Source organism: Hyperoodon ampullatus, assembly GCF_949752795.1.
Source record: "Hyperoodon ampullatus genome assembly, chromosome: 3".
NCBI classification, from domain to species: Eukaryota; Metazoa; Chordata; class Mammalia; order Artiodactyla; family Ziphiidae; genus Hyperoodon; species Hyperoodon ampullatus.
This window is the reverse complement of record NC_136916.1, coordinates 168,163,914-168,180,136: the sequence shown is the minus strand read 5'-3', so window position 1 is coordinate 168,180,136 and position 16,223 is coordinate 168,163,914. Positions and strand designations below refer to the sequence as shown.

The 16,223-nt window shown below is 38.4% G+C and overlaps 1 protein-coding gene across 2 annotated transcripts in view; it reads left to right on the top strand.

Moving 5' to 3' along the window:
• Positions 1-1,550: 1,550 nt before the first annotated feature.
• Positions 1,551-16,223, top strand: part of TRIP11 (thyroid hormone receptor interactor 11) — a gene marked incomplete at its 5' end in the record, with an annotated part of 65,450 nt that continues 50,777 nt past the window's right edge. Inside the window, 5 exons of one of the 2 annotated variants that reach the window (XM_079699610.1) lie at positions 1,551-1,689; positions 5,754-5,812; positions 10,686-10,796; positions 13,277-13,555; positions 15,641-15,709. In XM_079699610.1, coding sequence (XP_079555736.1) covers positions 1,551-1,689; positions 5,754-5,812; positions 10,686-10,796; positions 13,277-13,555; positions 15,641-15,709 — 657 coding nt within the window. Of the gene's footprint in view, positions 1,690-5,750; positions 5,813-10,685; positions 10,797-13,276; positions 13,556-15,640; positions 15,710-16,223 lie in introns of both variants that reach the window. The other variant, XM_079699609.1, reaches the window with a different exon arrangement.

The window sequence follows — 16,223 nt, the reverse complement described above, 5'->3', positions numbered from 1 at the left end:
TCAGATTTCTGGGAGGGCTACTATTCCTAGGTGCCATCAGATTTCAAATACTGGAGGCATGCCCAATGTTCCATTCACAGATGAAATGAAATGAAATCTGTGGCGGCCCCTGCTGTGAATAAAATCGAAGAGAAAGATGCTGGTACATTTGGTGCTATGCTTCAAAGACCTGCAGACCTATCCTGCTCTTTTCAAAGTAAAAATTGGGGCAGTCTCTCTGGTCAGGTAGTGTGTGTCCACGTACCACTGCAGCAAATGCCTGTAAGTCACGTGACTTATTTTCCTTTAGGGAGGAAACCAAGCAATTCAGGACACAGGTGTGTGCACCAACTTGTGTAACTGAGGGCCGTGGGAGGGGTGGGGCCTTGCAGGGCTAGTGGCACCAATACCTTAGGAGAGTTCACATTAGAAGAGCTTTCCTTCTGTATTAAGTTGGCATACTGTCCTCTAAAAAGTTATTTTGAAAAGAGGTTGTCTGTATTTTCAACTTCATGGGTTAGGTCGGCTTCATGAATAAAGCTCTTCATATATTAAAGAAGGCAGGGTATCAACTGTGAGCTGGAAAGCCAGCAGAGAACATTTCCATTATGAAGGTCATCAATATAAGTATGTTTGCTGCCTGGACACTTGAATTTGCAACCCATCCCTTCTGTGTATCCTTAGTTAATGCCGTAGTGCCGGGCACAGAGCGGCCCTTGACAGGGTGTAAAATAATCGTTACTGTATACGTGTGATAAGTTATGTAAAGTCCACTTCCTGTCCGGTGGAGGGTCTCCGCCCAGTGTCCTCGCACCGCTGCCTTCGCGAGTGTAGTCAGAATTAAAACACTCAGGTTTCACCAACAGAGTAAGAGTCCACGGGGTTCCCTTCCCAGGCCACGCCGGCTTTGGGGGGCACCCACCGAGGGTCGGCTCTACCTCAAAACCAGCCGCGGTCGGCCGAAAGCGCAGCGTCGCATTGGGTTCCGGTCGCTCTTCCACCTGCTGCCAAAGCGGGCAGGCTACGTGGAAGACGACCTTGGCCTGGGCTGGAGGCCGCGGCCACCGCGCCCATTCTTGGTCCTCCGAGATCCCATGCTCCTTTGCGCCAATGAGACGTCCGGCGGCTCTGCAGGGCCTTTCTACGTCATCGCGGCGCCTTTCTATGACCTATTGCCGCGTTCAGAGTGGGTGTCATGGCTGTCGGCGTCGAGTTGGCAGGAGTTGCCAACGGAACTGGGGAAAGTCAATAAAGCAGAGGAAGAAGTGGCCTAACCCGGACTGTGGGAAGTCGTGAGAATGAGCGGAGGCCCCGCGGGGGGTGCCCATGTCACTGGAATTGGGCCCCTGGTAAAGTCCCAGGCCAGGCCTCTGCGTTTCTAGTCAGAGCCCGGCGGTTGGTGGGGGTCCCCGAAGCCGGCGTTGCCTAGGAATCCCTGTCTTATCAAATCCTGAGTGTTGTGATTTGGACCAGTCCCCCGGAGACAGCGGTTCGAGGACATTTGGCGGGGTCGTCCGACGACGCTGGCCGCCTTTCTTGGAGGGGAGCAGGTTGTTCTCTAACCCGCGGCGATGTCGTCCTGGCTTGGGGGCCTCGGCTCCGGCTTGGGCCAGTCCCTGAGTCAAGTCGGGGGCAGCCTGGCTTCCCTCACTGGCCAGATTTCAAACTTTACGAAGGAGATGCTGATGGAGGGCACGGAGGATGTGGAAGGTAACAGCTGGGGCGATGGGAGGGAGGGGTTTACTGGGACCCTGGGAGCGTCCGTTTGGTCCCCAAGTCCATCTGTCACGAGACGCAGACAGGTCCAGAGGAGTGTCACTCCTTTTGCCTCTTAACCGATTTTCTCTAGTGAGAGACCACTGGGGTCGGGGGGTGGGGGAAGAGTCCTGGTTCTTCGCCGTTGAGTACCCAGGATAGCTCAGCAGAGTGGAACTGCCCCTACGTCGCGTAGAGTTTATTTTTGTTTGGTGCATCCACGCCCACCTCTTCCTTTGCCCTTAACTTGGGGGCGGAACTGATTTTGATCCTCTTCCGTTATACTGACACAGTTTAAAAAATTATTTGTGTATGACACGTCAGTTCGGGTTTTCTTCGATTTTCGTTAACTATTGAAGTAACTCATAATTAAGATATTTAGTGACTCTTACCCTTTCTCACTTGAATATATTGTTAGTGAAACATGGGTATGGTTTTCCTATTACTTTATAGTTTTGCTTATTCTGGTGACACATTACAGCGTTCCAGCTGAAATTGTACTTTTGTGCCTAATTGCCCGCTGCCTCCCCCACCCCCCCCACCATATTTCTACAGTAGAACAAGCTTTGGGTACCCTTAGCAACCTTCACTCATTTTTGAAGTCCTCATTTTGTTTTACTAATGAATAGTGACCCAGAGTTACATGGTAATCGTTGATTAAGTTAATTACCCCTTTGATTTCTTGATATTTCTTTCAGCAAGTAGTATTTAGATCAAAAGACTTCTTAAATTTCATTCTGGGTCTGCCTCCAGAGAGATAATGGGTGGTCTTTTGGATGAGAGCAGTTTCTTTGGCAGTTTGTTTGTTGTAAATAAATTAGAGTTCTGGTTTAACTTTTTAATACTGATTTAACTGAGTTTTCGTGTTTATTTGGTTGAAATAGAGAAAGATGGTTTGATTTAGAAAAATAGTATCTATATTTAGAATTTCTGTGGGGTCTATTTAGAAGGGAGGAAGATTGGGGAGCTGCCGAAATCCATTTAACTGCTTGGGGGTCCATCAGGTGGGACAGGTTGGGGATGGGAGTTAAAGGGATTCTTCCTGTGTTCAGGAAAGGCTCATGTGACCCTGAGGGCAGTCAGAAGCAGAGAAGGGCTAGGTAACATGGGAAATGCCTAGTCTCTCCTTGTTTCCTAGATAGGGGAAAACAGTTGACTATTCCTTTGACCCTAAGCCAGAAAATAGGCACCCCGTCTCCAACTTGGATGTCCTACAGGCTTAAGGTAGAATTCAGTTTGTTCTTCCCACCGAATGTGCTCCTGTATTCTCAATTTTAATGGTTTCACCATCCACCCGTTCTCCTAAACTTAGAAATCTTTGTCACTTTGTTTTGCCTCTTTTTTTCCCCCCTACTTCCAATTAGTCACCAAATCTTGTTCATCCTGTGCCTGAATTGTTTGTATTTGTCCTTTCTTTATTATTCCTACTTCCTTACTTCAGATCCCCATTATCTCTCCCACACACTATTTCTGTTTCATGTCCTGTCACTTGTTTCTCCTTACTTTACTCCATTTCCTGTTGTGTTGCCAATTACTTTTCTAAAAACAAATGTGCTTTAAAATCTCTTGACTCTGTTACTTACAGGATAAAATCCAAGCCTCTTAATTTTGGGAGACCAGAAACCTATCCTGTCTGGGTTCAACCTACCTCTTCCAGTCTTACCTCTTGTTCTCTCCCCTTTTCTCCCAATAGCCACATATATGCACATTCATATACACAAGCATGCTTACACCCAGAGCTTCTGCACAGGCAACGTTGTGAGGTACCTACACAGCTCCAGGCCTTTGCACGGAAAGCCCTTCCTTTCTACTTCCTCCACTACCCTCCTTTACCTGGAAAACAATTTTTCCTGTATGACCCTGCTCACATGTCAGGTACCTGGTGAAACCACTCTCACTCCATGGCAGGTTGAGTTGTGTCTAACAGAACTTTGTGGATCTCTCTCTGACAGCTCTATTTTATTTATCCTTATATTACCAGTATGTGGTCCCTTCCTTGGTACATAGTAGATGCTCAATAAAAATTTTTGCTGAGTGATTAAAAATCTGCTTTTATTGTTTTCCCTTTGCATTAAAATAGGACTTGCTTAACACCCAATTTATTAGTTTTGTGACTCATTTAAAAATAGGGTCAGAGTGCAGTTCATTTATTCATTCAACAAGTATTTATTGAGTGTCTACCCTGTGCTAACAGTGAACAAGAACAGTTCCAAAATAGCACTGTTGATACAACTTGAAAATTAACCATCTTTACAATATCAGAAAGTTGCTCTTTTACCGAACACTATATTGATTTAGGAGCTTGGGTTTTTAAATCAGACACGGATTGAAATTCCACTTCCATGTGTTACAAATTGTGGGATCTTTGGCAAATTATTAAATACTTAACCTTTAAAAAGCAGAGTGTTCTTATCTGTTAAATAGGGATAATTATACCTATCATGAAGTTGGGAGGATTAACTGAAATCATGAGTGTAAAATGCATGGCATTGTGCCTAACAAATAGTGAGCATCAATAAATGATAGTTGTTATTTTTGTTTTCCCTCACTGAGGAAAACTTTTTTGGTCTGCATAACATCTCCCCTTTATTCTTAAAAAGACCAGGATTTTGTGGGGCAGGCCCTGGGGGGAAAAGTCTTCATGACTTTTTTTTTAATCCCTCTTTGAAACAACTGCTGCTTCTAGCAATGACCTTACTAAACAGATTAGATTATAATTTGTTCCCTTCTAAATAGCAATTAGACAATCCTGTCAGAGTTTCAAGCAAGATGTATAAACAACCACCCAAGCATCCCCACCTGGTGATTTTTCAAAACAAGAAGAGTGGGTTTGTCACTATTATTTATCGGGTGCCACTTGTATTTTCTTTTGATTTACACTAATTCAGAGAAATTATTTTTATAGTGTTAAAGGGCTGTGAGTAATGAAAAATACTAGTACTTAGAAAAGAAATCTAACTCTGGATGATGATTATCTGGCAGCATCAGCTGTGCCATTTTGGTACTGTGGGCCTCTGACTTTCCTTTTAAATGAAAATGTACAAAACAAGACTGAGCTCATTCACATTTTAAATAACTTGTGTCCTCGTTACTTGAAATAAGTGTTCTTTTGCTGCATTTTTATTCTTTGTTTGTAGGTCATTAATTTTTTGGTAGTATTGGGAGCAGAAAAAATTAGAAGTAAGGCCCTCTAAACCCCAGTTTCATAAGAGAAATACGTCCTTGGGAATTCTGTGGCGGTCCAGTGGTTAGGACTCGGCGCTTTCATTGCCGAGGGCCTGGGTTCATTCCCTGATCGGGGAACTAAGATCCCACAAGCCACACGGCATGGCCAAACCAAGAAAAAAAAAAAGAAAAGAAATATGTCCTTAAAACCCTAGCTGCGTAAGTTTCATCAAAATTTATACTAAGCCAACAGAGAGAGATTAATTTTCCATAACAAATTTTTTAAAAAAATTATTTTATTTTTGGCTGCTTTGGGTCTTTGTTGCCGTGCGCTGGCTTTCTCTAGTTGCTGTGAGCACGGGCTTCTCATTGCGGTGGCTTTTCTTGTTGCGGAGAATGGGCTCTAGGCTCACGGATTCAGTAGTTGTGGCTCACGGGCTCTAGAGTGCAGGCTCAGTAGCTGTGGCGCACGGGCTTAGTTGCTCCGCGGCATGTGGGATCTTCCCAGACCGGGGCTCGAACCCGTGTCCCCTGCATTGGCAGGCCGATTCTTAACCACTGCGCCACCAGGGAAACCCCATAACAAAATTTTAATGAACACTTCCATGGGGTAAAGGTAGATGCTCTAGGGTGTAGAAGATAGGCAAAGAATGACTTACATGACAATAAAGAACATTTGTGACAATAGAAAGTTGTGATAACAATCAAGAGATGTTTGTCTTCTGAATTTGTTCTCAGATCAGCATGCCATTCTGTTTAAAGCTCAGTGAAATATACTTTCCTTAAAATGCCTGTTTACTTCACATGGTGTTGACTGAGTATATATTCAGTATATGCTCTTTCTTTTGTAGCAGAATTACCTAATGCTAGGAGAAAGGAAGTTGAAGCCATTCATACAATCTTAAGATCAGAGGTAAGGAAACGTAAAGATTTAGATTTTTTTCTTTTTTGAAGCCATGAAAGTTATTCATACTTTATTTCAGTCCTCTCTTTTTAATGCACTTTTTCTCTCTTTCCCTTTATCTTAGTTTTTTTTTTAAGCCCTGTCATCTTCCTTCGATGAAGAATATATTTACATGTTACTGCACTTTGCTATTAAATATTCCCACTGCTGCTTCTGAATGCTGGAAGAAGGAAATCTGCCAAGTTTAGAAAATAACATTGGCAACAGTTTATCATTATCAAGGATTTACTATGTTTTATTAGTATGCTAAACTGCAGTAGTACATTTATTTAAGTATAATGTGAAGAATGCAATTCTGTTTAATCTAGAGCTTTTTAATCCCCTAACATTAAAAAAGTGTGATATTTGTATACAGAGAATGTAGAATATAGGAATAGCAAATTAATTTTACCATTTTTTCATTATTAGACAGTGCCTCATGGTAACTAGCTCTGGACATTGTACTTAATAGGGATGAGGAAAACTTGGAAAGGGTTCAAAGGAAAGCTGCAAAGAAAATGAAAGGTTTTAAAGTGGGATCTGTTGTAAAGTACTAAAGACACCCAACTATTTAGCCTTTGGATAAGAACAGCGAGGGAACACTTAATAGTATTTCAGCACACAGTATTCTTAGGGGACTGTGGTAGCATGTTTTCCCTTGCTAAGCCCATAAAAGAGAAAATGGAATTTAAATATAAGAAAATACTTTCTGACAGAGAGCATTACTGGGGTCTGGTCTAGATTATCAAGGTCAGATTGTGGAATTTGAAAGTAGAGGGATCTCTCAAGAGGGACTATTGAAGTATTCTGCCTCAATAGAAGATGGAAATTTGGTGGCACTTAAGAGACCTTAGCTGTAATTACCTAATTAGTAGATGCTTCAGTGACAGATGAATGTAATAGCTTCTTTCTTTGTAAGGCTGAGATAGGAAATAGTCCCTATAGTCCCTAAAGAAATCCTTGAGAAAGCACTCAGGATGGGCCCACTCAGGAACATCGGATGGCAGAGATGTGTGTAATGGTATTAATTAAGCTAAATTTGCCAGTATACATTTGTGGGGGGCAGGGGGGAGCAAATGGGGTCAACCTGCTTAATGAATGACTGCTCTGCGTTGAGGTTGAGAAGAGAGATAGAAATCTTCTGTCCCTCTGTTGATTTCAACTCTAGTCTCTCTCCTAATTTTATCTTTGGACTGAGGCAAGTATGGTTCTAGTGTTCAAAAATATTTATTTTTGGTATAACACATCCCCAAATGAAAGCCAACTTCCTTGCTTGGTGCTTATTCAGAGTACCATGAGCTACTCAAATACTGGGTTGGCCTAAGAGTTTGTTTGGGTTCCCGAACAAACTTTTTGGCCAACCCAATACTAGAGGAAAACAAGACTATTGGACTTCCCAAGGACTTCATTTTCTAAGGTGATTTTGACTATACATGATTCTTGCCTTCTATCAGCACATAAGCACTTCATAAAGGTAATGCCTTATGTGACTGCAATAAGAGAAAGTGAACATATGATTGAAACCACTAGGAAATTACAATAGAAAATTCTATTTATTTAGAAAGTTTTAGTATAGACAGAGGGCAGTATGTTTTCTAGAGGAAATTAGATTTGCTTACAGATGTTAAGATTTGAAATTGACTTAATTAGTAAAGTTTCCTCAGTTGCAACTAATGGCAACCAATCTAAGCTAATTTAACCATCTGTGCCAAGAAAAAGTCTTCACATTTACCACCTTGATCCAATGTACTTTTAATTTTTTTGTTTTGTTATTTTATAAAAAATCTACAAAAGTAAGAATAAAGTGATAGTGAAAAACTTCATTAGAAATTTTAATAAGAACTTATATATAGCAAATTCAGATTTTTATTCCATGTGTTTCTGCTTTTGAAAGCATATATGCTCAAAATAGGCAGTGTTCTTTGAATGCAGTTAACTGCTTATTAACTCTTTTTGTGAACTGGAGTGTATCTTGTAAATACTGATTCCAGATTTCAATTACATCTCTAATAGATTTTAACCTATTATTACTTCTGGTTCTTTTTCCTGACTTGTGTCATTAAAACCAATACTTATGAAAACTTTGACGGCTTATGATTTTGTTAAAGGCATGGCTGTTTGCTCCATAATTACAAAGCATGTTTATTCTTAGATTTATAAATACCAATTAGAGTGATCAATCCACTGAGTTTTTTCATTTTTATGTCATGTTTCCTCCTAGTCATCTGTGTATACACCTGCCCTCAGCATTTGTCCATGTAGGGACTGTATCAAGTAAATGCTGGTGTACAAATGTCATACATAATGAAAGAATACTGTTACATATCCATTTAGTAAGGTGGCACGAATGGTTCAGGTTTTTGTCACAAAATATTGTGAGATAAAATCTTTTCTTATAGAATGACTAACTTCACGAGAACACCATATTTCCTTTTTGTTCTTAGAAATATATTGTTCACTCCTCAGTTCTTGAGTTTGAGAAATTCATCTAGGATATTGTTATTCAATAGACTTGTTATTCGAAGACTTGTCTGAGATTTTGCTCCTACATTCATTTTCACCATAACCATTAGACTCTAGAGTGCTGTTTTCTGTCTCTTTGCATTTATCTCTCAGTTGTCTAATTGTGGAATATTTTCCTCTGTCAGTTTTCTTCTCCGTTGAAAAGTGAAAATTCTGAATTTTCAATTGTGTTCAATGAAAGTGAAAAAAAAAAACTCCCCCCAAAACAAACAGACACAAAAACCACTGCAAAGATGGTGTCTCCAGATTGGCTTTTTCCTTTTTAAAAGATGATGCAGTACTTTGGGTAATGCAGTCAGAAAACTGGTTATTTCACTGTTGCATCATTCTTCTAGGTGATTCCATCAGTTCTTCTGTTTTCTTAAGTCCTTTTTTAACATAGTTGTAAATAATTGATGATTAATGATTAATTCTTAGGCTGATAAAATAGCAAAATGTTTCAAGATACAGAAAAAACAAGATCATTGTGACCTCATGATTATTCTTAGATTTATATTGTAAAAGGGCCCAATGTACCCTTATGGTAATTGCAAGATAGAATGAGTTTTAATCTTTTTTTTTTAAGTGTATTTTCTCTTTGTTTGTTGGAAGACTACTAAGAAAGAATAAACGTTTTAAATATCAGTCCTTAATACTACTCAAAAAAGAAACTCACAAACTAAAATTGGTTCCAGTAGACCTTGATGATATAAAATGGCATAAATTTTAGCCAGTCTTTAGGAAAGGGCTTCAACCGGAACTGGATGCCATCAGGAATCCACCTCTCTCATTTTTATTCCTCTCTGTTCTTTGTGTGTGTTTATTCTTTTTTCCTTTCAGATCAGCCCCCTCTGCTTCATATTTCATATAACAGAAAATATGACCCCGGACAACTCCTGCCATGTTTTGGGTCAGCCACATGAAGAGAATCTGTCCTTCATATGCTTTATCAACCTGACTCTTACATGGCTAGGGAGATGAGGAAAGACAACCAATTAGTTATTGGCCAAATTGAAAGTTTTCCAGCTCTAGTTATTCATCAGAGTTAAACAAGTAGCCTTAGGTATTTTTATGTGAAAAAGCCTAGAGTGGACTTTATGACTAGGTTTTGACTTTAGTGTATTCTCTTGCTTCAGTTATGTATGGTATTTTCATGTGAACAGCTCACAGAAAATCGTGCAAAAGCAGCCAGTAGATAAGAAGGTAATTAGTTGTGTGACCACTGGTCCTGTTTCTTATTCATATTTCTGTAAGATAACCAAGGTCTGTTAGATTTCTGGAGATAGACTCCCAAACTAGGGTTTGTGTGTGTGATAATTTTTCCTTTATTTTACACCATTGATTTTCTCTGGGAATTCATTTAATCTCCCTGGATCATAATTTTCACATCTGTTGATGTAAGAAATTCCTAGAATCTAAGAAGAAAACAGATGACATCCTCAAAGTGAAAAAGTCTTCACCTTCTAGCGGGAGCTTTCTTTCCCACCATGAATCTCCTTATTCTCAGTTACCATTAAACTGCTTGCAGATACATTAGTAGAATTCTTAGTACGTTATTATCTGTAATAATTTGTAAATTCCTTTTTGCAGAAAGTTTTAGTGTCCATTTCTCTTGCTCCATTTTACCCTTATTCATTCAAATGTCAAAGGATGATATTAGGTTAACATAATTTAATACTTAGGTACATAAAATTTAAGTAATTTTTTCATATTTGCCAACATCTTAAAACAAAAGACTGTGATGTCTAGATTCATTGAATTATATTTAGAGTATTTTTTGTACTTCTAACTGTAGTTTTCCAAACTGAGTTCTAGTAGTGGTTTTTAAAATGGATTTTTCAGAAGTGCCTCACTCAGGAGCCTAGGGTTCAGTCAGACAAGTAATGTCAGGTTTTGGCCTCCGACCTATACTTCAGCCATAAGTCTTTTTAAAAAAAGGTTTCTTTAAAAAACTACTACTGTTCAGGGAGAAAACAAAAGTTTAAACATGTAATCTAGGTCATTCATTTACCAGACATTTATTGCCTACTGTATGCTAGACACTGGGTGTACAAAGATGGGGGAAACACTGATCAGTGAGTTTTTCTTAGCAGAAAATCAAACTGAGCAAGATTTTTTAAAAACTTGGGTTCAGAATTATGCATAATCTCTATAAACATGCTTATTGCACTTGTGACTTTAATTGAAATTGTGGTTTAAAGGTCAGAATTCTGAGACCTACTATAGTACATCTTTTTTGTGCATGAAGCAATATGTTTTTCATAATGCCCTGCACATAACTGTTACTAACATGTTTTATTTTTAGGCTTTTTGTTGAAAACACTTTTTTCTTTGCTTCTAGAATAAGAGACTCAAAAAACTTTGTACTGATCTGGAAGAGAAGCATGAAGCATCAGAGCTTCAAATAAAGCAGCAGTCTATGAGTTATCGAAATCAACTGCAACAGAAAGAGGTAAAGGTTATTACAGTTACTTCATGTTTACTTCACTGTAATGTATTTAGGATGGTTTCTAAGAGTTATAATATAAATCAAGCTCTGTTTAGATCCATGAAAATATCAAAAGGGTGTTGAAATTAGTAATTTCCAACTCAGTATGATATCACTAATTTAACAAGAACTCTGTAAGCTTTTACGTTTATATTACATAAACTAACCTTTGTGGAGTTTAATTTCTACTTTCCAAAAGAAGAAAAGTCTTTGTGTACAATATCTTCAGGCATTTGTTGCTTATAATTTCTGATTTTATTAAACTTATTTCTCATCTATTTACCTAAATTTGTTTTAAATCATTGTGATTGTTAATAACATTACTTTTTTAAAAAATGATTTTAGCTACAAGTGTTAACATATGCTTATTAGTGTTTACTTGATTTTCCATGGAAAAACAGAATATTAGGTATTTTATAGTTGACGTATACTGTTCTATAATTTTTCCCCCTTTAGTTTGATAGAAATGGTTATTTTGGAGTTAGCTTATCTTTCCTTTGCAGTTTTGATAATATTATATGATTTAACCGATTTACTACAAATCCTTAAAATAATAAGGCGTTGGGTCTTCGTTGCTGCGCGCAGGCTTTTCTCTGGTTGTGGCGAGTGGGGGCTACTCCTTGTTGAGGTGCGTGAGCTTCTCATTGCGGTGGCTTCTCTTGTTGGGAGTACGGGCTCTAGGTGCACGGGCTTCAGTAGTTGTGGCTCACAGGGCTCGAGCCCGTGTCTCCTGCCTTGGCAGGTGGATCCTTAACCACTGTGCCACCTGGGAAGCCCCTGTCAACTTGCTTTAAAAATCTTTAAGCCTTACTCTTTCAGTTTCTTTACTTATCTTGTCATGGACTGGTAGCAAACATTCATGGCATTGGTCCACAGACCACACTTTGAGCAGCACAGATTTACAGATACTCCAGTAGAGCAGTAGCTGAATCACCCAGGGGTTTACAGCTGAATCATAAAAAGTACACATTGTTAGGTCCTCTAGGAGATTCTGATTTAGTGTACTGGGAAGGGGCTCTGGTATGGGTATTTTTCAAAAACCCCATAGCTGATGCTGATGCTTACATCCTAGTTGAAAAAACTGCTGTGGAATAATCTGGCATTTTATTTTCTACTTAACTATGGATATTAGAGGGCAAATTAAGAATTCGAGTTTAGGAATACATCTTTGTTAGTAGAGCTTGTACTTTTTAACTCTACAACTTGATATAAATGTCTGTTGTATAATGAGAACTTTCTTTGCATTATAGCTACATTTGAAAAGAATTGTTGATTTCAGTACTTTTTACTAGAATGAAAGATAATATATACTTTAGATCTGCTATTTCTGAATCTATTTGTTGCCCTCGTTGTGATGTTCATATTGCCCAAAGATGCAATTTGCCTCATATCATTTATGGGAAAATAAAATTTGTACATTATTATAAATCTCCATTAGAGAAGGGGCTCTGATACAAAAAATGTCTGTTTATTATGACATTTAACATAATTGTATTTGGTTTTTGTTTGTCTAATTGCTTGACATTAGAAATACTGTTACTTGCTGACTGTCTGAGTATCAAATTTTCCTCTGTTGTGGCAGGTTGTCTTTTGGACTAGCTTGAGTATTTTACAGAAAGCTTATTTCAGTTTTATCTAGCTTGCTTTTATGTTTTGAGTAATCTTTTACTTGGAATGGATGTGGCATTATGGTAAGTCCTATTTTTATAACTTCTTTTGGACATTGACTTGGTATTGCAAGCCTTCAGTCAAAACTCTACTCGGGGTTTCACGGTTTTTATACTGTTGTCTCCTAGAGTAGTGTCAGATTTTTACTGGCCTTTCTTTGCCAAGGCTAAAGCCAAGGCCTCTTTCAGTGCATGATTTCCTTCTAAGACTAATGGGCTATTAATCACAGGCTTACTGTGAAGATCGGATTAATAAATCAAAGCTTCCTTCTAGCTGTGTTGTGTAGACCAGTACAAAGTTACCTGATTCATGGTGCATTTTAAGCCTAAATCCAGCCATACATAATCAGTTACAAAAGACTCTTCCAACCAGGTGTTCTAAGGAAGCTTACAGTGCATAGACTGTTGCAGCTTTTATTTTCTCATCTCTTGAGCCTTGATAATCACAAACAGAACCCTAAGAAATTGCATATACTATACTACCTGATATGTAGAAGATGGTCAACTGATGTTTAACTGAGCATTTTATTGCTTTAGTTAATGTATGAGTGGAATTCTGTTGCTCATATTAATTGGAACATTATCTATGCTCTATGGTAATCATGGTTTTGAAATAAAAATATTATGTTGGGGTGTTATAGACAACTTGGATTCAGTTGATAGAGTACTGTCGTTGGGTAATCTTAAACTATTATAACTTTTAACATTATGAATGTATAAAAGGGTCAATATGGTTATTTTGAAGTACCTTCTCTAAAATATGGATTATAAATATAGGTAGAAATCAGCCATCTTAAAGCAAGACAGATTGCGCTGCAGGATCAGTTGCTGAAGCTGCAGTCAGCTGCTCAGCCAGCGATTTCAGGAGCTCGTGATACACCAGCAACCGCTGCATCTCCTTCATTTGGTTATGGTTTAAGTCATCATGCTTCAGCGTTCCACGATGATGACATGGATTTTGGTGACATCATTTCATCACAACGAGAAATAAACAGATTGTCAAATGAAGTTTCAAGACTTGAGTCTGAAGTTGGCCATTGGAGGCATATTGCTCAGGTAGGTAGAATTTTCATGAGTTTTTGAAAACCGTGAGTGAGTAAAAGTAACGATGCTATGTGTAGAAGTTTTGGTATCAGAAAGAACCCTGGACTAGGAAATCAGAAACCTGTATTCTGATTCAGCCAGTGACTTTTTAAGTGGTTTTAGTCAGGTCATCTTTCTCTCTCAACCTCAGTTTCCCCTTCTGTACAATATTTGGAAGAAATTTCCAAAAAATTTAAAGCAAGAGAACCATACTTTAAAATAAAATTAAAAGCTACAAGTCCAGCACTTACTTAAAGGAGACAAAAATGGAGTTGCTGTGGTTGAACCAGCACCTCTTCCCCTGGAGTCCCTGAGACTTCTCTGGTGGAACCAAGGCACCAGATTTGAAACTACTTGCTTAGATGTTGTCTGAGGTTCTTCTTTGCATTAATTATATGTAAAATGAAAAATCTGATAATTGGTATTATAAAACACATAAACTATTATGTGTTGTTTCTCACACATTAGAATAGAAATTAAGTCCTTCCTATTTTGAGCTGTTAACTTTCTTCCAAGGATCCCTTTTTTGTCTTCTTTATCAGATTTTATGTATTACTGAGGTTGCCAATACACATGAGACCTGAAATAAACTGGAACATTGTTCATATAGACTTTATTCCATCAGTGTGGAGAAAAATAAAGTACATAAGTAAAGAGATTATTTTCTATCTTTTTGTGAGTGTAATCTTGTTGTGTAAAGGAGAAACCCTCCCAATTAAAATGATCTCCTTGCTTCCCAAGTTGCTAGACATTCCCAGTACCCAGAATAAACCTTAGAGAGGATGATCTGTTTGTCCCTCTTATCTCTGAAAGATGGTAGTTCTTAAACTTTGTATGTGTAAGAATAACCTGAGGAACTTGGTAATATTGTAGGTCCCCTGTCCTATACCTTCAGAGAGTAGAGATTAGTATTTTGTAGCCTATTTTAGGATGTTGAAAAATATAGTCAAACAAATCAGTACCCAGGTGATTCTGATGATCCGAGGAACACATTTTAAGAAACGTTGCCTAGGTAAGATTTCATGTGGAAAAGATTTGGTATATTTCCTTTGGCATATCTCAAATGCCTACTATGTGACAGACCTGTACTGGGATGTTACAGTGAAAAAGGTATAATTGGCACCCTTCAGGGGACTTAATTTTCTAGTAAAACATAATAAAAATTAATATTTGTATCATACTTCACAAGATGTTTCCATGTATACTAATCTAATATATTATCTTTAATAACTATGAGAGGTGTTTATTACCTCTGTTTTGCAGATAAGCAAAGTAAAAGTTTAAGTAATACATCCACTGTCACAGTGATTAAGTTGTGCTTCAAGCACACATCTTTCGACTTCAAATCCTATGTTATTTCCAATGTACTGTATTCCTTCTTTTATCCAGAGAGCAGCTTTTGGTTCCTTAACATGCTATAGTAAATGTTAATAAAGATAAATGAGCAACATACAGCTTTGAATGAGAAGAAAATCATGCAAAAGCCAATATATTAATATTAGCATTATTAGCAATGTTAATATTAATCTTAGCATTCATGTTGGGTAGCTTTCCATTTTAGAAATTAACCTTTTAGGAAGCTGCTTGATTATCATCAGATTTATATTTTGTTGAGCCAAGAAAAATATTCTGTGGTGTTTTCCTTCTTATTTTGTAAAAGTATTGTCTTCCCTAATTAGTTAACAAACTCTTGAATGGTATCTTGTATTTATTGTGTATTAGTCACTATTGGACTAGGTTCTTAAAAAGGTGCTTGGCATTCTTTAATAAGAATTTGTCTGGGAAATAAATGCCCCCCATTTTTTCTTACTTACATTTGTTTTTTAAATTTTTTTAAATTGAAGTATAGTTGATTTATAATAGTTTCAGGTGTACAACACAGTGATTCAGTATTTTTATAGATTACACTCTGTTTAAAGTTATAATAAAATATTGGCTGTATTCCCTGTGCAAATGCCCCTTTTTAAAAAAACCTATCTTCTAATAAAGTTAGTTTCTGACTTTCTCTTTTATAAGAAAATCAGTACAGTTATCTCTAATCGTGTTTTTCTGATCTAGACTTCTAAAGCACAAGGATCAGATAGCTCTGATCAAAGTGAAATCTGCAAACTACAAAATATCATTAAGGTAAGGTGGATTGTTGGAACAATGGCTGTTATACATCTAAAATTTGCTTATTAAAAGTATAAGCCTGGGGGCTTCCCTGGTGGCGCAGTGGTTGAGAGTCCGCCTGCCGATGCAGGGGACACGGGTTCGTGCCCCGATCTGGGAAGATCCCACATGCCGCAGAGCGGCTAGGCCCGTGAGCCATGGCCACTGAGCCTGTGCTCCGGAGCCTGTGCTCCGCAAGGGGAGAGGCCACAACAGTGAGAGGCCCGCCTTCCGCAAAAAAAAAAAAAAAAAAAGAAATAAAAGTATAAGCCTAGGGGCTTCCCTGGTGGTGCAGTGGTTAGGAATCCGCCTGCCAATGCAGGGGACACAGGTTCGGGCCCTGGTCCGGGAAGATCCCACATGCCACAGAGCAACTAAGCCCGTGTGCCACAATTACTGAGCCAAGCCTTAGAGCCCTCGAGCCACAACTACTGAAGCCCATGCGCCTAGAGCCCGTGCTCCGCAACAAGAGAAGCCACTGCAGTGAGAA